This window comes from Carcharodon carcharias, chromosome 3 (assembly GCF_017639515.1).
Source record: "Carcharodon carcharias isolate sCarCar2 chromosome 3, sCarCar2.pri, whole genome shotgun sequence".
In the NCBI taxonomy this organism is placed as follows: Eukaryota; Metazoa; Chordata; class Chondrichthyes; order Lamniformes; family Lamnidae; genus Carcharodon; species Carcharodon carcharias.
This window is the reverse complement of record NC_054469.1, coordinates 66,096,876-66,119,996: the sequence shown is the minus strand read 5'-3', so window position 1 is coordinate 66,119,996 and position 23,121 is coordinate 66,096,876. Positions and strand designations below refer to the sequence as shown.

Sequence of the window (23,121 nt, the reverse complement as noted above, 5' to 3'; positions counted from 1 at the left end):
TTAGTGAGACTATGAAATTATTTTTATGTTGCTCCTGTAGAAAAAAAAGACAGATTAGCATGGAAAATAAATGTTCTAAATACTCAAATAATTCAAATAGATTATGGAACAGACAATATTAAATAATTGCAAGCAGGGAAAGCAGCTGTCTATTTACAAAATAAGGCAGATGTAATATCCACCAAATCTATTATTTTGTTAGAATTCCAGATGTGGCTTCTTGTTTTAAACTCAGAATCATGCCAATCACACAAAAAGGATTGTTTTCCCAATTTATTTACAGAGAATACACAATTTATTTATTGAATCATAGAAATTTACAGCAGAAGGAAGCCACCCAGTCCATTGTGTCTATGTTGGTTGAAAAGCAGCCATTCAGCCTAATCCCACTTTCCAGCTCTTCGGCCATAGCACTGTAGGTTACAGCACTTCAAGGTACATATCCAAGTAATTTTTAAATGTGATGAAGGTGTCTGTCTCTATTGCCCCCTAGATATTGATTTCCAAATTCCACTACCTTCTGGGTAAAACATCTTTCCTCAACTCACTTCTAATGATTCTACCAATTACTTCAAATCTATGTCCCTGGTCCTTGACCTGTCTGCTAAGGAAAATGGTCCTTCCTATCCACTCTGACTGGGCCCCTCATAATTTGCTTTAGTTCCTTTTGGCATGAACAGACAGATCAATAGATAGGATCATCTGTCTAGGAAATGTGATGTAATTATATAAAAAGAACAGATAATGAATGCTACATATAAATATAGATTTTATTTAAAAATCATAGCAGTAAAAATTAAGATACTATGTGGGCAAAAGAACAGTTTTGAAAGTACATGTGACAGCAAATGCAAACATTTGCATTTCTCAGCATAAATATCTTATTCTATGAAACATTTATGAATAGGGCATAATTTTCCAGTGTTTCCCACTGGTGACAAAAGTTTTACAGCAATTATGAAAAGAATGTTAAAGCTATGTGGTATACATATAATCACCTCAGAATATTAAACTATTAAAAACTACCTTAAGCACAAAAGATCATATATTGTTCCTGACATAACATATTAGCATAGTTGAGGTAATAAATATAGATCAGAGGCACATGCAAGAAGAGATCTACAGCAAGATGAACATCAGTTGGCTTCCTCATTTGTTTTTAGCAGCCAGAGGCTTCCGGCTTATCTTCTTAGACTTGTCATTGCTTTTCTTTGGAGGTTCGGGGTTCGCTTGCATGTGTCTGCCATAAAGGCTGTAAGAAAGCAGAAGAGATAGCTTGTAAGATTGCCAATATTCAAAAAAAGAGACAGGAATACAATTACAGTGAACTAGAGAGATAGGATAGCCATTTGCAACACTGAGCTTCATGGCTAACCAGAAAGCCCATGGGGTCAATACAGTGACAGAGAGAAATAGTGTCAGAGGCCTCCTAGGCTATTTCAGCATGATTGATGGCTTTAGGATAGCGACATAGCCATCAATGTCACATTAATAAATACTGTCAATTAAATGTTGACAAAATATCCTTCAATTTAGGAGACTGGAGTGCCATAGTATTAAAGAAGATTTAACTTAAATTTAACTTGTAATTAGGGTTTAGATTCCTTGTTTGTTTCAGTTACAAATAGTCAAAAGGTAAATAAACAACTGCTGAAAGAGCTTTAAGAATTGTTAAACAATCTTAAAAAAAGTGATAAAAACAAAATGCTGGAAATGCTCAGTAGGTCTGGCCGCATCTGTGCAGACAGAAACAGAGTTAACATTCCAGTCAGTGACCTTTCATTAGTTCTGATGAAAGGTCAATAACTTGAAACATGGGGCTAAATTGTTGTTCTAGGGTTGGGACCCCTTGTCGGGTGCATTTCCAGGTCCCAACCCCACTTTGGCATCTGACGTGCAATGAAATTTTTAATGAGCAGGCCAAATAGTGGCCAGAGTGGATGTTTGCTGTCCAATTAAGGATGGCAAGTAGGCTCCTGAGGCTGGAGGGCCAACAGGAGGCCCTCCAGCACTGCTAGGTTAGCAGCCCCACTGTCAGAGGTGAGAGTTGTCAATGTAGGTATGACAGAGAGAGAAAGAACATGTGAACAAGGAGTAGGCCATCCAGCCCCACAAGCCTGCGCTGCCATTTAATAAGATCATGGCTGATCTGATAGTAACCTCAAATCTGCATCCTGCCTACCCCCGACAACCTATCACCCCCTTGCTTACCAAGAATCTATCCACATCTGTCTTAAAAATATTCAAAGATTCTGCTTCCACCACCTTTTCAGAGAGTTCCAAAGACTCTCAACCAACAGAGAAAACATTTTGCCTCATCTCCATTTTAAATGGGTGACCCATTATTTTTAAACAGTGACCCCCTAGTTCTAGATTCTCCCACAATAGGAAACATCCTCTCCACCTCTACCCTGTCAAGACCCCTCAGGGTCGTATTTGTTTCAATCAAGTCACTTCTAACTCTTCTAAACTCCAGCGGATACAAGCCTAGCCTGTCCAACCTTTCTTCATAAGACAACCTGCCCATTTCAGGTATTCGTCTAATAAACCTTCTATGAACTGCTTCCAATGGATTTACATACTTCCTAAAATAAGGTGACCAATACTGTACACAGTACTCCAGATGTGGTCTCATCCTGTTTCACTGAAGCATAACCTCCATACTTTTGCATTCAATTCCCCTCACAATAAATGATAATATTCTATTAGCTTTCCTCATTATTTGCTGTACCTGCATACAAGCCTTTTGCGACTCATGCACCAAGACACCCAGGTCCCTCTGCATCTGAGAGCTCCGCAATCTCTTACCATTTAGATAATATGCTTCTTTCTTATTCTTCCTGCCAAAATGGACAATCTCCTTTCCCACATTATACTCCATTTGCCAGATCTTTGCCCACTCAATTAACCTATCTATATCTTTTTGTAGCCTCCTTATGTCCTCTTCACAACTTACTTTCCTACCTATCTTTGTGTCATCAGCAAATTTGGCAACCATCCCATCCATCCAAGTCATTCATATAAATTGTAAAGAGATGAGGTCCCAGCACTGATCCCTGTTGCACACCAATCATTACATCTTGCCAACCTGAAAAAGACTCATTTATGCCTACTCTCTGCTTCCTGTTAACCAGTTAATAATCTATCCATGCCAATATGTTATCCCTATGCCATGAGTTTTTATTTTCTGCAATAACCTTTGATGTGGCACTTTGTCAAATGCCTTCTGAAAATCTAAGTACAGTACATCCACTGGTTCCCCTTTATCCACAGCACATGTTACTTCCTCAACAAACTCCAATAAATGGGTAAAACATGATTTCCCTTTCACAAAACCATGTTGACCCTGCCTGATTACCTTGAACTTATTAAAGTGCCTTGCTGTAGCTTCTTTAATAATAGCTTCTAACCTGTCATTTCCCTATGACAGATGTTAAGCTAATTGGCCTGTAGTTTACCGCTTTCTGTCTCTCTCCCTTTTTGAATAATGCAGTTACATTTGCTATCATCCAATCTAATGGGGCCTTCCCCAAATCTAAGGTGTTTCGGAAAATTAAAACCAACGTATCAACTATCTCACTAGCCATTTCGTTTAACATCCTAGGATGAAGTCCATCAGGACCCAAGCATTTATCAGCCTATAGCTCCAACAAGTTACTCAGTATCACTTCTCTCGTGATTGCAATTTTCCTGGGTTCCTCCCTAACTTCCATTTCCTGATTTACAGCTGCCTCTGGGATGTTATCCTCTGTAGTGAAGGCTGATGCAAAATACCTGTTCCATTCATTTGCAATTTCCTTGTTTTCCATTATCAATTCTCCAGACTCAATTTCTATTGGATCAATACTCACTTTGTTAAGTCGTTTCTTTTTAAAGTATTTATAGAAACGCTTACCATCTGTTTTTATATTTCTGGCTACTCTCGTACTCTAATTTTTCCCTCCTTATTAATCTTATGGTCATCTTTTGCTGTTCCTTATATTCTGTCCAATCTTCTGGCCTTCACCTATATTTGCACAATTAAATACTTTTTCTTTATGTTTGACACTATCTTTAACCTTTCTAGTTAACTACGGATGGTGTGTCCCTTGAACTTTTTCTTATTTGTTGGAATGTATCTATTCTCTGTATTCTGAAATATCCCCTTAAATGTTTGCAACTGCATCTCTATTAACCTAGCCCTTAACCAATTTGCCAATTCACTTTATCCAGCTCTGCTTTCATGCCCTCATAATTACCCTTATTTATGTTTAAAACAGTCTCGGACCCACTCCTCACCCTCAAACTAAATGTACGTTTTGGTCACTGCTACTGTGGGGCACCTTCACTATGAGGTCATTAATTAATCCTATCACGTTGCACAATACCAGGTCTAGTATAGCCTCCTCTGTGGATGGCTCCAGAACATGCTGCTCTAAGAAACTATCCTGGAAACATTCAACGAGCTCATCTTGGCTATCTTTGCCTGCCTGACTTTTCCAGTCTTTATGTAGATTAAAATCTCCCATGATTATCACCGTGCCTTTCTGACAAGCTCCCATTATTTCTTCCTTTATGCTCCATCCCACCATGTGGGGGGGCTGTACACGACTCCCACAAATGACTTCTTGCCTTTAATATTTCTACCCAAACTGGCACATCCTGGTTTCCTGAACTTAGCTCAATCCCTCTCCATTGTGCTAATGCCATCATTAACTAATAGAGTCACTCCTCCACCTTTTCCTCACTTCCTGTCCTTCCTAAATGGCCTATACCCTTTAATATTCAGGTCCAAATTCATGACCTCCTGCAGCCATGTCTCCGTAATGGCTATCAAGTTGTACTTACTTGTTTCTATGTGCACTCTCAGTTCATCTGTTTTGTTTCAAATGCTTCATGCATTCACATACAAAGTCTTTAGTTTTATCCTATTATTCTTTTTATAACCTCCTGTCTCATCTGTCGACTTACTGTTAGATTTGTACTCTCTATCCCTTACTGTCACGGTCCGTTTTTCATTTCCCGTTTTTCTTGTGCCTTGTCTCTGCTCTTTGATTTACCACACCTTCCCAAATTTGGACCCTTGCCCCCAATACATAATTTAAAACGCCCTCTACTTCACTATTACGTAGTTCGCAAGAACACCAGTCCCAACACAGTTCAGGTGTAGACTGTCCCAATGATACAGATCCTACTTTCCCCAGTATTGTTGTCAGTGGCCCATAAACTGGAGCTCACTTCTCCCCCACCAGACTGAGTCACGCATTCATTTCCCTAATCTGATTTGTCCGATACCAGTTTTCATGTGCCTCAGGTAATAATTCAGAGATTATGACCTTTGAGGTTCTGCTTCTTAATTTGGTGCCAAGCTCCTCATACTGACTATAAAAAACCACCTTCTTTGTCCTGCCTATGTCATTGATAGCAACATGGACCACGACAACAGGGTCCTCTCCCTCCCACTGCAAGTTCCTCTTCAGCTCTGAGCAGAAATCCCGAAACCTGGCACCTGGCAAGTAACACAGCTGCCTGGACTCACGCTCTTTGCTGCAGAGAACAGTGTCAATTCCTCTGACTATTCTGTCCCCCATTACCACTATATTGTAATTCCCCCCGCTTGAATGGTTTCCTGTACCACGGGCCATGGTCAGTTTGTTCATCCACCCTGCAGCCTCCACTCTCATCCAAACAAGATGAAAAAGCCTTAAACCTGTTGGACAATTGCAAGGGCCGAGGCCCCTGCACTCCTGCCCTCTAGTCCCCTTACCTGCCTCACTTACTGTCACGCCCTCCTGTCCCTGACCTCTGACCAACTCAGAAGACTCTATCCCAAGGGATGTGACTGCCTCCTGAAATAAAGTGTCCAGGTAACTTTCCTCCTCACTGATATGCCACAGTGTCTGCAGCTCGGCCTCCAGCTCAATAACGCAGAGCCAAAGTTCCTGTAGCCACAAACGTTTACTGCAGATGTGTTTGCCCTGGATCACACCAGTATCCAGAAGCTCCCATGCCCTGCAATCGCAGCACATCATCTGCCCTGCCATCTCCAATATGTGATAATTAATAATTGCTAATTTGTTATAATTAATAAAGCCAAAGTCTCCAATTGGTTTTGGCACTGCCAGTAAACTTTACAATACTGATAAAACAATACAGTACTTACAATACTGATAAAACTAATAATACCAGTTACTGGTTTGCCTGCTCTTCCTGCTTGCACCAAAGTGGAAATCAAATACCGGAGGCTGAAAAAGAGTAGAAGGAAAAAGCACCTCTTTCCAACCCTTCACCGAACTTCCCACTCAGCACACTTTACTTCTTGCAGTAAACCTTACCTAAAGCACCTCTTTCCTCCGTGCACTGGATTCCCACTTTGAGCCAAATTCCCAAATATACTCACTCAGTCTCTGTCGCACTCAGGCTGAAGTCTCTCCCCACTGACTGATTTTAATTATTAATGCAAAAAGACTACATAGCTGCCAGTTCATCATCATTCAGGGACAACCACTTCACAGGATGACCAGCCGCCACAGCTTTGTGCAGCTCCCACACTTGCCATCCCTTGCTTGTGTTTCATCCTCAATGCGGGGGGTGGGGGGGTCCACATAACAGTTGGAAAATTCCAACTGGCATCTGCAGAGTGGCTTTAATAGGCCATTTATTTGGCCCAATGGGCTATCTGCTGCTCGCGGCCAGGTAACCATCACCCTCCAATCCTCCCAGAATAAAAACTTCCTGTTGGTGAAACCATGGTGGGGGGCCAGCAAACTGGTTGATAGGGGGCACCATGGACACCTGCATGGCTGTTTAAAATTAAATCCATCAACTGTTTCTCTCTCCACAAATGCTTCCAGTCCTGCTGAGTATTTCCATCATTCACTGTTTTTACTTCAGATTTTCAGCATTCACAGAATTTTGCTTTTGTATTATTGCTTGAAAAAAATATAGGTTTGCACTTCCATGTTAACCTGATTTATGCAAGTTAATTTTACTTGTGTGCTTTGAAATTTACTCAAAATTCTGGATCACCTGGTATTTTTCAAAAGCTGTTTTATATTCATCACTGAATTGTTATTTTCTTTAAAACGTTGTTATATTTGGTTTTATTAATTCAATAGCTGCATATTTAAAAATGTTTGTCTATTCAACTTTTCACTATGTTTTGTATTATTGATAACAATGCAAATTTTTAAATCAATCTACAGTGTACATACAATATTTTTGCACATCTACAGCAAAGTGTGAAATTTGCAGTACAGTTATGTAAATTTTATTCAAAATAAAAACACTGCTGCTTACTAATGTGACCCGGGTAAGAAGATTGGGAAGATGGTGGTCGGAATGAACAATCTTAAAAGATAATCAATTGGAAAGATGCTCATTAAATTTTATCAGTCTACTAACAACAATGCTCTAACTTAATAAAAACAGGCAGAGATGATAGCAAGGATATTAGATGAGACCTTTGGTTATGTATCAGAGGTCTAAGCTGTCATTGCACTGCACACAGTTCAGCAGGCACTGTCTCAGGGGATTGGAAGAATACACTAGAGTTAATAAATGCAGGAAGAATCAATAGATACAGCTTATTTCTAACCCCTTAAGTCTCATTTTTAAAAAACTTTTAATTAAATCACATGCAATTTAATAGAACATTATGTTCATTAAAACAGTAATTAACTATACACTGAATTTATAATATGGCACTAACCATAAAATCATTACAAACAGGGCAGCAAAAAAAATGAGAAATATGATTTCAGTCCTTTATATAATTGCTTTAAAATTAGTGCTAAATTGGGATAGGTTTGTTCTAAATAAAACTGTAATCTATAACATACTATTCAAACTGAAAATTAAGAAAAATACATGGATTAAAACATCATCCTCCTTTTACCACTCACCCCAAATCCCTCCACAAAATTTGCTAGGTCTGCGCTGGATTGAAAGCATCATCGTGGTGAAAGATCATATCATTAGATAGCAGTGCACACAGGGATTAGCTGGAAACAGCCAGTGCTGACGGGCGCAATCAACTGAACAATGACAAGTGTTACCAGCATAGCCTGAAGAAAATGGAAATTCCGCAAGCTCAGCAAATTTATCAAGTGAGCAGCTGAGTCCAATAGAACAGGAAGGCTCTAGGTTTGGCCCTCAGTCTGTGCTGAGTTAGTTGACCTCAGATCAGCTGACAGCACGTGGTAGAGGTGGTACAATTGGTCACAGTGTCCCTCTGTTAGGGAGGGGAAAAAGAAAGTCAGCCAGACAAGGCTTCTTGCTACAATCATTACTGAGGTCATTAGTTCATTGGACATTAGATGAGCACAGGAATGCATGCTTTGCTCATAAGAACATGAGAAACAGGAGCAGGATAAGCTATTTGGCCTGTTGAGTCTGCTTTGCCTTTCAATATGGTGATGGCTGCTTGCCCCACTATACACATATCCATTAATTTCCTTAGTGTCTGTTATATATTGTTGCATTATCTGTAAATAGCTAGGAACTAATGTAGTATGTGTAAATGTTCCAGGGGGCCACATTTTACAGCTGCACTAGAGACTGAAGTGATGTGTGCATAACCAGTTCAATCCAGTTCTTCTTTTGAGCCAGATAGAATGGCAAAATTAAATAAAAAGTTTCTGATCTTTACAAACTTAAACTGTGATTATTAACAACATCTGGGAACGAAAAGGCCACAAGAACACATAGCATGGTGGCAGTCAGTGACTGTGAGTAAACCTAGAGCATTTTAAATTATTTGGAAAATCAAACCACACTAGTGCCTGAAGAAAAAATGTGAATCGTGCAAAGACATGTCAAGCGGCATAGCCCACAATGAATTGGGAAGATGATGATGTCATAAAAGCATTTGCAAAGTTGAAACAAAAGTGCAGATTGGCATTCAGTAGTTTCCTAAAAGGCACTAGCAATGAAAAGGGGGTCAGCTATATCCTTCTGTGGGCAGCAAATGTAGGATTACATTTATTTAATAGTTGGGAGTTTACTGAAGAGAATGACAAAGGCCCAGGCAACATTTTTGAAAAATTTAGCAGCCATCTTCAGCCAAAATTGAATAATTGGATCTCCTGGAATGAATTTCAAGGCCCCAGAAGGAATTAGGCGAGCCTTTTGATAACTTTGTAACAAGATTAATGAATGTGTTAGAATCATACCGCGCAAGACTGAATTTTTCTTTTACAAAATGGAAGGACACGGCATGATCTGGACACTTGGATGCTAATCTGGGAATTTTTTAAAAAAATGTCATAAATTCACATTGAAACTGTCAGCAAGCAGGCCTCTTCCAAGAAATCACCTGGTCTATATGGTACTTGAGGAAGATCTGGTTGTTTGTTTTGAACTGCAATTACTTTAATGATGAAAATTAAGAACTGAAAAGGAAGGTTGTTAACTTACTGGAAATCACATGGGTGAGAGGGGAAAGAAACTTGTGAACCTGCTTGTTTTGAAGGGAGTTTTGTTGGGGAACAAGCTGAGGAAGGAAGGCTACCCTAGCCGGCTCCCTCCCTCTACCTTGCCTAAAATTATATGTGGCCAGAGAACCCTCATCTGAGTGTAACTAGTCTACAGTTGGACCTGCAAAGCTGAGACCAGTTGGTGAGAACTTCCAGAAAATCACTGGGACCACGCGGAGGAACTCCAGGTTGACAGTGTCAAGACCCTGCAAACTTTATCCTTTATTTTATAATGCCCATCCTTCAAAGCCATCTGTGCAGACTCTGTTTATCCTTTGTTTGTGTGTGTGTGTGTGTGTGTGTGTGTGTGTGTGTGTGTGTGTGTGTGTGTGAGTGAGTGAGTGAGTGAGTGAGTGAGTGTGTGAGGGGGTGGTGGTGGGGGATGGGCTGGGGGAATTCCTTAGGAAGAATCTTGAGCCAGTCGGAGCAGCAGCAGGAGCAGAGCGAAGAGAACCTGGGGGTGAACGGTGCCAGCGGAGCTTCTCAATAAAAGCCTGAGCATCAAGGACCAGATTGAGCCAGTCGGAGCAGCAGCTAACCCCAACAGGAACGCTGCCAGAATTCGAAAAGGCTAATGAAAGTGGCATCAGCGCAAAGCAGAGAGATGATCTGTAGGTAGTAGATAAGTTGTTTTTTCTCCACTTTAAAGCTACATTAAGGAAAGGAAAGAGTTCTAGCTTTAATTTTTCTAAAAGAGAAACTTAAATAATTTTCTACTCGGCTTAAATTTAGGGTAAGAATATTTTAACTAAAATTATGGCAGGGAGCTCAGTCACGTCTGTTACATGGCCTGCAGTATGTGGGAAGTCTTAGATGCTCCTGGCAGTCTGAATGACCAAATCTGCAGGAAGTGCCACCAGTTTGACTAGCTTGAGCGCTGGGTTTCAGTGCTTGAGTGTCAGCTGGAGGTGCAGCAGTGCATCTGCAAAACTGAGAGTTATGTGGATAGCATGTTTTTACATGTGGTCACCCTGCAGCTTAAGGAAGTGCAGTCAGAGAAGGAATGGGTGACCACCAATCAGATGAAGGGAGGCAAACAGGCAAGTAGTCAGTAAAGCCCAAGAGTGCAAGTCACTCAAGAACAGTTGTTCTGCGTTGGAAAGTGGTGAGAGTGACAGTTCCTCTGGACAGTGCTGCCAAAGCCCAGCTGCACAAGGGGGGAGGAGAAAGAGAGGAAGAGCAATAATGGTAAGAGACTCAATAAAGAGGGATACAGACAGGTGTTTCTGCAGCCACAGACGTGACTCTAGGATGGTGTGTTCCCTCCCTGGTGCCAGGGTCAAAGATGTCAGAGTGGCTGCAGGGCATTCTGAAGTGGGAGGGCGAACAGAGGTCGTGGTTCACACTGGTACCAAAACATAGGTAGAAAGAGGTCCTGCAACAAGAATTTAGGGAGCTGGGTAGCAGATTAAAAAGCAGGACCCTCAAAAGTTGCACTTATGGATTATATCCGGTGCCACATGCTTGAGAGTATAGGAATAGTTGGATAGAGCAGATGACTGCGTGGCTGAAGAGTTGGTGCAAGAGGGATGGCTTTAGTTTCCTGGATCACTGGGTCCATTTCTGGGGAATGTGGGTCCTGTACAAGTCCGACAGATTGCACCTGAACCGGGGGTGGGTGGGGAGTGGTGAGGTTTGCTAGAGCTGTTGGTAGGGTTTAAACTAATTTGGCAGGGGGCGGATGGGATCTGGAGTGAGGTATAGTAGGGGTGATGCACAGACGAGTATAGAAGATAAACCAAGTCAGTCTGGAAGGCACAGCATATATAGTCAAGTTAAGGCACAAGGGAGCATGGCAAGGCTGGATGGCATTTGTTTTAATGCAAGTAAGACAGATGAGTTGACAGTGTTGATTAACAAATGGGGATATGATATCATTGCTATCACGGAGATATGGTTGAGGGTGGGGCAGGATTGGCAGCTCAATATTCCAGAGTATAGAATCTTCAGGTGAGGCAGGGTGGGGGTGTAAAAGAGGAGGTGGTGTCGCAATGTTGATCAAGGAGTCAATTACTGCAATAAGGAGGCATGATATCTTAGAAGTTTCCTCAAATGAGGCCATACGGGTGGAATTTAAAAACAAAAAGGGGGCAATCATATTGTTGGGAGTGTACTATAGATCCCACCCAGTCAGGGAGAGACAGAAGGGCAGGTATGTAGGCAGATCTCAGAAGTGTAAAAATAATAGCGCACTAATAGTAGGGGATATCAGCTTCCCAATATTAACTGGGTTAGACAATGTGTGAAAGGCTTAGAGGGGGTGGAATTGTTAAAATGTATCCAGGAGAGCTTCTTAAGCCAGCGCATTGAAAGTCCTACAGAGAGGGGGCAGTGCTGGACCTAATATTAGGGAACAAAGCCAGACAAGTGATAGAAGTATCAGCAGGGCGAGCGTTTCAGTGATAGGGACCATAACTCAGTAAGATTTAAAGGTAGTTATGGAAAAGGACAAAATGGACGATAAATCAAGGTTCTGAATTGGGGAAAGGCCAATTTTAATATGTAAGACAGGATCTGGCCAAAGTGGACTGGGAGCAGCTACTTGTTGGAAAAACCTACATCAGAGCAGTGGGAGTCATTCAAAAAGGAAATAGTGAGAGTGCAGGGCCAACATGTTCCCGTAAAGGTGAAAGGTGGGACCAAATCCGGAGAACCCTGGATACCATGGAATATACAGGATTGGACAAGGAAAGAAAGGGAAGCTTATGGTAGATACCGAGAGCTCATAACAGTGGAAGCCCAAGAGGAGTATAGAAACTGCAGGGGGTTACTTAGAAAAGAAATTAGGAGAGTGAAGAGGAGGCATGAAAAAAACACTGATGGGTAAAATAAAGGAAAATCCAGAAGTGTTTTATATGTACATTAGGGGTAAGTGGATAACCAGGCAAAGAGTAGGGCCCATTAGGCACCAAAGTGGCAATCTGTGTGAGGAGCCGGAAGACGTAGGTGAGGTTTTAAATGAGTACTTTGCACCTGTATTCACTATACAGAAGGATGATGTAGGCTTAGAAATAAGGGAGGGGGGACAGTGAAATACTTCAACAAATTGGCATTGAGAGGGAGGAGGTATTAGCGGTTTTAGCAGGCTTAAAAGTGGTTAAATCTCCGGGCCCACATGAGATGTATCCCAGGCTGCTATGTGAGGCAAGGGAGGAGATTGCAGGGGCCCTGACATTAATTTTCAAATCCTCTCTGGCCACAAGAGAGGTGCCAGAGAACCAGAGGACAGCTAACGTGGTACCATTATTCAAGGAGGGTGGTAGGGATAAACCAGGGAAATATAGGCCAGTGAGTCTAACATCAGTGGTAGAATTTTTTCCAAAAGTTTCTCTGAGGGACAGAATTAATCTCTACTTGGAGAGTCAAGGCTTAACCAAGGATAGCCAGCATGGCTTTGTCAAGGGAGATCATGTCTAACACTAGTGCAGTTGAGTAGTTCATGGACTTCAGTAGGGCTTTTGACATGGTCTCACATGGGAGACTAGTCAATAAGAGCTCATGGGATCCAGGGCAATTTGGCAAATTGGATCCAAAATTGGCTTAGTGGCAGGAGGCAGAGGGCAATGGTCAAAAGTTATTTTTGTGACTGGAAGTGGTGTACCGCAAGGTTTGGTACTGGGTCCATTGCTGTTTGTAGTGTACATTAATGATTTAGACATGAATGTAGAAGGTATGATCAGTAAGTTCACAAATGATACGAAAATTGGTGGTGTGGTGAATAGCGAGGAGGAAAGCCTTCGACTACAGGATGATATAGATGGGCAGAACAGTGGCAAATGGAATTTAATCCTGAGAAGAGTGAGGTGATGCATTTTGGGAGGACTAACAAGGCAAGGGAATACACGATGAATGGTAGGATCCTCGGAAGTACAGAGGATCAGAGGGACCCTGGTGCGCCTTTACAAAGATTTTGAAAGCAGCAGGAAAAGTAAATAAGGTGGTTAAGAAGGCATATGGGATACTTGCCTTCATTAATCGAGATATTGAATACAAGAGTAAGGAGGTTATATTGGAGTGTATAAAACATTAGTTAGGCCACATCTGGAGTAGTGTGTGCAGTTTTGGTCACCACATTATAGGAAGGATGTGATTGCACTGGAGGGAGTGCAGAGGAGATTCACCAGATGTTGCCTGCACTAGAGTGTTTCAGAAGTTAGACTAGATAGGCTGGGGTTGTGTTCCTTAGAGCAGAGAAAGCTGAGGGGGGACCTGATTGAGTTGTACAAAATTGAGGGGCATAGATGGGAAGAAGCTTTTCCCCTTAGTGGTGGGGAATAACCAGGGGGCACAGATTTAAGTAAGGAGCAGGAGGTTTGGAAGGGATTTGAGGAAAGATTTTTCAACCAGAGGGTGGGGGAGTATCTGGAACCCACTGTGTGGGGGTGGTAGATGCAGGAACCCTCACAACATTTAAGTAGTATTTAGATGAACACTTGAAATGCCGTAGCATACAGGGCTACAGGCCAAGTGCTGGAAAATGGGATTAGAGTAGATAGGGGCTTGATGCGGACATGATAAGCCGAAGAGCCTCTTTCCGTGCTGTAAAACTCTATGACTATGAGATAGATGGTTATACTTCCGGAGTCCAATTGTGGGTTAACCAGTACGTGCAACTAGCTAAAAGAAGTTCTCTTTTAAAAAGAAGCCTGGTCAGAGTCTCTTTTCTTCTGGGTACTAAAAGTATGGGTACACAATTAGCCATTTCGGTGAAGAAATTAAACATTTAAATTAATGGTACAGCCTGCGGAGTAGTCAGGTTTGATAATTCGCACACTCCTCCCATCCTGGTGGCAACAAATGCAGCTAGAAAATGTATGTTTAAGGAAACAGATGAAAGGCTGATAGATCAACTAATCTAGGGCTCTGCACACCCTGAAGTTCAGAAAGTGCTAATTGGGAAGGATAAGCTCACAATGTCACTGTCTGTAGATACTGACAGAGCACATGAAGCCACAAGCTGGCAGAGGAAGACACTGACCACCCAAATGGCTAGCCTTCAGCTGAGCCGAGATAAAGGCACCAGGATTGATGCAGTGCAGCAGCAACAAAAGAAGGTACATCAAACAGAGAAAAGGACGTGCAGCAGCTGTGGATGACCACAAGAATTCTCAGACAGGTGGAAATATCCTGCATACGGATCAATCTGCAGACCTTGTAAAAAGGCCAATCATTCGGCCAAGGGATGCAGAATAAAAGAAGGTGGTAGACGAATAACCAGAGCCAGAGCAACAGGGCAAATGGACAGGAAAAGAAACCAAAACATCCATGCCCTCGAAGATGACAGAGAGTCTGAGAACACACTAGATATAGGAACCACACCACTGTATGAAATGGCTGGATGCGACAGTTCTCAGAGAAAAGAAATTCACACAACCATTCAGATCAGGAAGAGGGCAAGAGAAAAGCCTACAACAATAAGCCTGAAGGTGAAGATTGATACTGGAGCACAGAGTAACATCATCCTGCTTATCCAAAAGACACAAGTCGGGAGTGTGATGGAATACTCTCCACTTGTCTGGATGACTGAAGCTCCAACAACACTCAAGAAACTTGACACCATCCAGCACAAAACAGCCCACTTGATTGGTACCCCTTCCACAAACATTCACTCCCTCCATTACCGACGAACAGTCAGCGCAGTGTGTACCTTCTACAAGGTACACTGCAGAAACTCACCAAGCCTACTTAGGCAGCACCTTCCAAATCCATAACTGCTGCTATCTAGAATGACAAGGGCAGCAGATACAGGGGAACGCCAACACCTGAAAAATCCCCTCCAGGCCACTCACCACCCTGACATGGAAATATGTCACTGTTCCTTCACTGTCGCTGGGTCATAATCCTGGAAATTCCCTTCCTAACAGCAACGTGGGTGTACCTACACCACAGAGGCTGCAGTGGTTCAAGAAGTTGGGCACAATAACTTACTCAAGGGCAATTAGGATTGGGCAATTGATGCTGGCATAGCCAGTGATGTGCATATCCTGTAAATTAATTTAAAAAAAAGGTAATATGTCAGGGGGCAAGTCTATCATATTATGACAGGAAGAAACCTCTCACCCCACAAGTAGATGCTTCTACAAATGGACTGGGAGCAGCCCTGCTACAAGCAGGAAAGCTTTTGCATCCCAAATTCAAACCTCAGCTGAGACCAGGTATGCCAACATAGAAAGAGAGGTTTTGGCAGTCGATTATGGATGTGAGAAGTTCCATACATATCTCTATGGGAGAAAGTTCATAACTGGAGAGTGATCTTCATCCACTGGAGCAGATCTAGAAGAAGAATTTTTGTCTAGCACCCGTGAGACTGCAGAGAGGCCTCAGAATTACGATTTCATTCTGAAATACAAGCCAGGAAGAAAAATGGTGCTGGCGGATATCCTATCTCAGTTGTCGCCACAGGAGAAAAGACATAGAAGATCTAGGTACAAAGATCCAGCACCTAGTGATTGTAGCACCCACTGAAATGGAGTCAAATTAGAGATGGGACCAGCAATGATGAGTTGTTACAAATGCACTCTCAGCAAGTGATCAAGGGTTGGCCTGATAAAATACAGCAAACACAGTCAGAGGCAGAATTTTCTGCCTGTCGGGTGGGCCATGTAGGAGCGGGCGCAGACCTGATTGCTGCCCATGACCGGGTCTGTGCCACCATTTTACATGGGAGGGCTAATTAAGGCCCGCCCAGTGCGAAATGCAGCTTTCAAGGACAGCGAGAGTGGGCAGGCGGTGGCGGAACTGCAATGACCGCTGTATCCAATGGCGACCCAGTGGCCTTGCAAAGGCTGTCAAACATGGCCAGCAGAACAGCTCCCATGCATGCTGCTGGTGAGCAGGCCAGGCAGGAGGGTAGGGTATTGTAGGGCAGGGGGGCACTGTACCCCTCGTTTCTCAGATGATTGCCTTGCTGCCCTCCTCAGGGAGCTGGCAGCACGGCAGGAGGTCCTCATTTCCAGGGGCGGGAGGAGGAGGCCCCCCCCACATGACCAAACATGCCTGGGAGGAGGTGGTGAGCTCCTGCAATGTGGTGCGATGCACCTGGATCCAATGTCGCGTGCGTTTCAATGACCTCTTGTGCTCAGGAAGGGTGAGTACCATGTTGGCATTGGTCACTTAACCCAGCAGGTAGGCTTTCCCCCCTGATGCCCCCTCCCTACCCACAAGTCTGAGTGTAGTTACTGCATTGAATCATTGACGGCCTGTGTCCTTTGCTGGGTGGGGCAGCAGATATTGGCCATGCCAAGGTCACCTGAGAGGGTGGTGAAGAGATGGGTTCTGCACCCGCAGCATGGGGTAGACTGAGACCCACATTACTGTTTTGGGGGCCTTCTGGAGGATCTGCAGCTGCGCATAGTCCTGGAACTGGAAAATATGTCAAAGTCAGTGTGCTGACACGCTGGGAGGGGAGCTTCCAGGTGGCGGGGCACTGATCCATCTGCTTTCTTTTGCGTTCCACGTGCTTGCACCTTCTTGCTTTGCAAGGTTAGACCGTGTGGTGCCAAATGTGATGTAGGCAGCATTTGGCCAAGGTGGGGGGAACAGGCCTAGCATCTTTGTGTGAGTGTGCAGCAGCCGCAGGGTGAGGAGGCACAGGAGCCCTGCAATGTCCCACTCTGGTTGAGACAAGAGAGTCCAGGTACAAGTTGCACTAATCAATGCTCTCCTCTCCTTTTCAGAAGAAGAATGCTCTTATTTCGCCGAGCGATTGAGGACTGGCTGAGGGCCTGCACAGTTGACGATCATTACCAAGTTCGAACAGGAGGCCCTTGATCTGGAGAGGTGCCATGCGCACAGGTCCACTGGTTTCGGTGAGGCTGGGGTGCCACGGGCAGGTATGTTAGCTCAGCAATAAGGTCACCATTATTCTACCAACAACCATGGCAGTGCTGAAGGTTCAGTGATTGAAGTTTGCAACATGGCTTGACCATTGCTTATGGAAGGATGAATGCATAATGATCCAGGGGGCAGGGATGCACAGTGACATTGTCTCCACATTAACCAATCAAATGTCCTTGTTCTTCCTTTCAGCATCAGTGGAGCAGGGCCGGGAGGAGGTGGCACGGGGGTCCTCTCTCACATCTGAGGGCCCTGAAGTCTGTGACCTACCAGTGTCACACCATCTCTGTCAGGCAGGCACCAGTACAGATATTGGCATCTCAGTGGGAATTAGATCATCGGCTAGTGTCCCAGGAAACAGTGGTGAGGGCACTCCAATGTCGCTGGAGGAGCTGACGGAGACAGACGGTGCCCATGGCGCCAGCAGTGGAGGACTGCAGGGGATCAGGCATATGCTCAGTTGGTGCCTGATGATGTGCCTCTGGAGTCGTCGGTGAGGGAGGATCTGGTGGAGATACATGAGGCTATGCCTGGCTTGGTCTCCGTGGTGCAGTCGTCCACGAGGACCATCGCCGATGCAATAAGGCCTCATGGCCGAGCGCCATGCTTCCTCCATGGAGACTCTCATGGAGAGGTTCCTCCAGGAGATCAATCAGGGCTTCCTGGGCATGCGCTCAGACTAGCAAGCCCTCACGTCGGCATTGATCTCAGCTGATCAGTGCCAGTATGGCAGATGGTCTAGGCACCAAGTTTCCCAGCTTGGTGCTCATCCATCTATGGTGAGCAGGGAGGTCTGAAGTGACCTCAAGTCGATGGAGCAGCTGCCTGTCGTCTCTGCGGGCTCCTCTCAGGGCGCTCTGGATGAGGGCAGCAGCTCCTCCACCCCTCTGCCAGTGACGTTACATCCGATGAGGCTGTGACAATTAGGGAGATGCCAGCTGTGGAACTGGCCGCTCCCTGCCAGGCGGGGCCAGCACAGGCTCCACGGGCCAAAGGGCAGCCTCCAAGGTCATCGAGGCCAACAGGACAGCATAGTGAGCAGGCTGGCTCAGACGCCAATGCCAGTGAGGGAACAGCACCTAGATGTAGCACCCAAAAGCGTAAATTTAAGGCACACCACGGGTTTCTCACTGATGCTTTTGTGTTGCCCCACAATGAGGTCATGGTGTACTGTTTAACACCATTGTTATTTTGTTTCCTTAAATCATTTTGCTATATCATTAAATTTGGACATGTGACAATGGCTGAGGGTGACTCTTGTCCCTGCAAGTGGATGGTTACCCATGATGTTATGTTGGATTGTGTCACATTGAGCTTTATTGACAAGGCCCTTAGTTAACGTTCCTATCCAGGTAGATTTAGCACTCGGGTATTGAGTATGGAGCCCGCAGCACAGGCTTTTGAGGGAGGTCCAACTGTGGTGTTCTAGCTGAAGGTTCGGGTGTCCCTGCCTGCCTGGAGTATGCCCACGTCAGTGTCTACCCCCTCAGCATTTCCCTGTGTGTCCAGGGTGCAAATAGACTGCACACATGTGGCCATCAAGGCACCAGGAGGTGAGCGTGGTGCCTTCGTGAACAGGAAGGGCTTCCACTCCATGAATGTGCAGATAGTGTGTGATCACAGGATGCTGATTCTACAAGGTACTCAGGCAACTCCCACGAAGCCTATTGCATCCTGGACTCGGGGGGGGACTCACTGCTGGACTCATCGTGTGCAGCCGCAGCTACTACGTCGACATCGTCCATTGCGTCCCCCCTTTCCAGCGCAAGATTGTGGAGAGCACAGCATGCAACCACTAGCAGTGACACATGATCTGGGGAGTACTGGAGTGCGCCCCCTAAACGGTTCAGGCATCAGAAGCACATCTTGAGAAGACCGATGGCCGTCTCCACCACAGCCCTTGTGGAGGCGTGGCTCCTATTGCACTGCTGCTCAGCTTCTATTCTTGGATGCGGAGAGGCATCATGAGCCACCTTCTGAGGGGATAGCCCTTGTCACCCAGGAGCCATCCATCCAGCTGGGCTGAAGCACTGAAGAGCCCCGGCACCTGGGAGTGTCTGAAGATGTAGGCGTCGTGGGAGTCGCTTGGGTGCTTTGTGGAATCTGCATCCTGTGATCACACACTATCTGCACGTTCATGGAGTGGAAGCCCTTCCTGTTGTCGAAGGCACTGGGCTCACCTCCTGGCGCCTTGGTGGCCACATGTGTACAGTCTATTGCACCCTGGACTCGGGGGAAGCCAGCAATGGCCATGAAGCCTCTGTGTCTGGCTGGCCTCATCCCAGCGGTAGTGGATGAAGGTCAATGCACACCTGAACAGTGTCTGTCACCTGCTTGACAAAAGTGGGAGACACCGCAAAGATCACCCACCGACCCCTGGAAGGAGCCAGAGACATAGAAGTTGAGGGCAGCTGTGACCTTCAGAGCCACTGGCATGGGGTGTCCACCCACACAGTTAGCAGAGATCTCAGGCCCTATCATCTGACAGATAGAGTTGACTGTCTCCCTTGAGAGACGGAACCTCCTTTGGCACTGTACCTTTGACATATTGAGGTAGCTGCTTCTGCGACTGTAAACCCTGGCAGCAGGATAGTGGCGTCTTTTGCGCCCCCTTCCGCCTTTGACTACCTCTTGGCCCCATGCCCCTTGTGCCTGCGCCAATTCTCCCAAAGATGGTTCCTCTGGAGGCTGAATGTGCACTCCTGGCTTCCTCCTCCTTCAGGCCCTCCCTTCCTCCTTGGAGGAGGTGCCTCCAGGTAAGGGAAGGCTTCCTGAAACTGCAGGCCCCAAAAGGGATGTTCACTGTAGGGTGCTGATCTGAAGCCTGAGAGTCCTGTCCAAGCAGCTGGTATGAGTTTTGAAGTATTTCTGCTCAAACAGGCAAGTATCAGTAACTTTTCAAATTAAATATCTGACTGTGCACATTCACGACCCCACTGACCCCTCTTATCCCGCCCGTGGATTAGGTTTATACAAATGTCTCCTACTTGCCTGTTACACCTGTGTGACGACTTGAAGATCACATGGGCCCCGAAAAATTGTCTTCAATTGGTGCCTCAAGGGCCTTAAGTGGCCCGTTAATTAATGGCAGGCACGCATCAGAGATCATCACGCGCCCGCCCACCGAAATATCGCGATGGTGCGCCGTGATGCTTGCCCGACGTCACCACACATCGTTTTACATGTCGGTGTGTGGGGCCCACTCCTGCATGCCAACGGGAAAATTCTGCCCCAGCAATATGGCAGTACTCGTCTATCAAAGGTAATATCTTGCTGGAAGATGGTGTTCTGCTAGTTGGGTCCTGAATGATCATTATCAAAACAATGTAGGAAGAACTTCTCCAGAAGATACATGAAGGCCACGTGGCAATGAAGAAAGTGTATGCTCAGAGCTAGATCAGCTGTGTACCGGACAGGCATATTCATTCAAAGACACTAAAAATATGGTGTCTACATGTAATGTATGCCAGAAATCCAGAAACATACAGCAGAAAGAGATGATAGCTACTGAAGTACCACCCAGACTCTGGCATACTGTGGGAGCTAACTTATTCACACACAATCAAGAATGGTGTCTCAGTTGCAGAGTACTACTCAAAGTTTCCTCTTATCTGGGTGATGAAAGACTTGAGAGCCACCACAATCACCTCAGCCGTATGAGTTTTGTTTGCTGAGCAAGGGATTCTTGAAAAATGAATATGTGACAATGGCGCCCAGTTCACATCCAGGGAAGTTAAGGAATTCACTCAACCATATGGGTTCAATATCATCACCTTACTGCCACATTACCCTCCAGATGGTCAACAGAACCCTTGTGGAATGCTGAGAGGCAAAAGACGACTCAAATCTTGCCTTGTTGTCACTACGATCCACACCTCTCGAGGCTGACATACTGCAGATGATTTCATGTCGAGTCGCTGAATGGAAGAAAATATAAGATTGGTCTGCCAAGCAAAATACATCCTCCAAGTGACCAGGAGAAAGTGAGACATCAACTTATTGAAACAGAGGAAAGAGGAGGTCAGCATTTCAGCAAACATGCTAAATCCCTACCTGAGTTGTTGAAAGGACAAAGTGTACATGTACAGGATCTAATCACGAACATCTGGAGCCCAGCACAAGTTGTTGTGGAAGCTGAGACGCCTAGGTCATACATAATTGAGGCTCAATCCGGTAAGCAAATGAGGAGAAACAGAGTCCATGTTTAACCTACACTAATGCTGAAAGAGCTGAAAAGATCAGCAAGAACACTGGAAACATCGATATCCAGGGAGACAGTAACAACATCACCAGAAAATGAGACAAAATTTGCAACGGCAAGCACAACTCTTGCAACACCAGGGACAACATACACAACATCGCCTGTGCAGCGTGCCAACTCAACACTAAGAGCAACGAATGCCAAATCTACAAGAGAGAGGCGCAACATCTTACCCCTAAGGGATACCATGATTGATACTTTAGAAAATAATGCACACTGTAAAACACTTTAAGGGGTTCAGTTTATTTCCAAAAACCAATTGATAATCTTTAATTTATAAAGATTAATTATGAGAACAGCTACATTGATAGGGGCATTACATTTTAAAGACGTATGATATATATTGTTGTATTATCTGTAAATAGCCAAGAGCTACCTAGCTAGGAACTAATGTGTTATGTGTAGGTGTTCCAGGGGGCCACATTTCACAGCTGCACTAGAAACTGAAGTGACGTGTGCATAACCAGTTAAATCCAGCAAAATTAAACAGAGTTTCTATTCTTTACAACATCTGGGAATGAAAAGACAACAAGAACACATAGCAGCATCGAAAAATTTATTGACCACCCATCTTGAACATGCTTAACAACTGAGCATTCACAGCTCCCTGGGGTAGAATTCCAAAGATTCACAACCCTTTGAGTGAATACATGTTTCCTCATTGTAGTCCTAAACGGCTGACCTCTAGATCCAGGTTCCCCAGCCAGGGGAAGTAGCCTTCCAGCGTCTATCGTGTCAATCCCCTTAAGAATTTAATGTTTCAATGAAATCACCTCTCATTTTTCTAAACTATAAGGATTATCAGCATAGTCAACACAATCACTCCTCATCCCAGGAATCAGTCTAATGAACTTGCATTCACTCCCTTCCTTCAGAAAAGGAGAGCAAAACTACACATACCTACTCCAAGATATATGTCTCACCAAGGCCCTATATAATTGCAGTGAGACTTTAACCCTCATATTCCAATCACTTTGTTATAAAGAGTAACATTAATATTTGCTTTTCTAATTGCTGCTGTACCTGGACATTAACTTTCTGTGATGTGTGTACAAGGACACCCAGTCACTCTGGATACCAACGGGCTAAATGTTAAGGGCAGGTGTGCGACAGCTTGCGCCCCACCCCCCCGTAAGCAATGTGGATGTGGAGCCAACCTGCTCCACGCTGGCCCAGCCTGCAGCCATAATGGCCGGCAGCATCATCAGTTTTGGCAAGGCCAAGAGCATGTTAGTATGCGCTGCTGGGACTGCAGCAGAAGGAGGAAGGCGGCCCATGGATCCTGGAGACAGGCAAGACCAGGGTCTTAAAAACAAAAAAACTGCGGATGCTGGAAATCCAAAACAAAAACAGAATTACCTGGAAAAACTCAGCAGGTCTGGCAGCTTCGGCGGAGAAGAAAAGAGTTGACGTTTCGAGTCCTCATGACCCTTCGACAGAACTTGCGTTCGAGTCCAAGAAAGAGTTGAAATATAAGCTGGTTTAAGGTGTGTGTGTAGGAGGCGGAGAGATAGAGAGACAAAGAGGTGGAGGGGGGGGTGGGGGTGTGTCGTTGTAGGGACAAACAAG

At 44.7% G+C, this 23,121-nt stretch overlaps 1 protein-coding gene across 2 annotated transcripts in view; it reads right to left on the bottom strand.

The window, feature by feature from the left end:
* Positions 1 to 752: 752 nt before the first annotated feature.
* rsu1 (Ras suppressor protein 1) overlaps positions 753 to 23,121 on the bottom strand; it is a 246,657-nt gene continuing 224,288 nt past the window's right edge. For both annotated transcript variants that reach the window (XM_041183109.1, XM_041183110.1), the window contains exon 9: positions 753 to 1,252. In XM_041183109.1, coding sequence (XP_041039043.1) covers positions 1,150 to 1,252 — 103 coding nt within the window. In that variant the 3' untranslated portion in view covers positions 753 to 1,149. The remainder of the gene's footprint in view (positions 1,253 to 23,121) is intronic.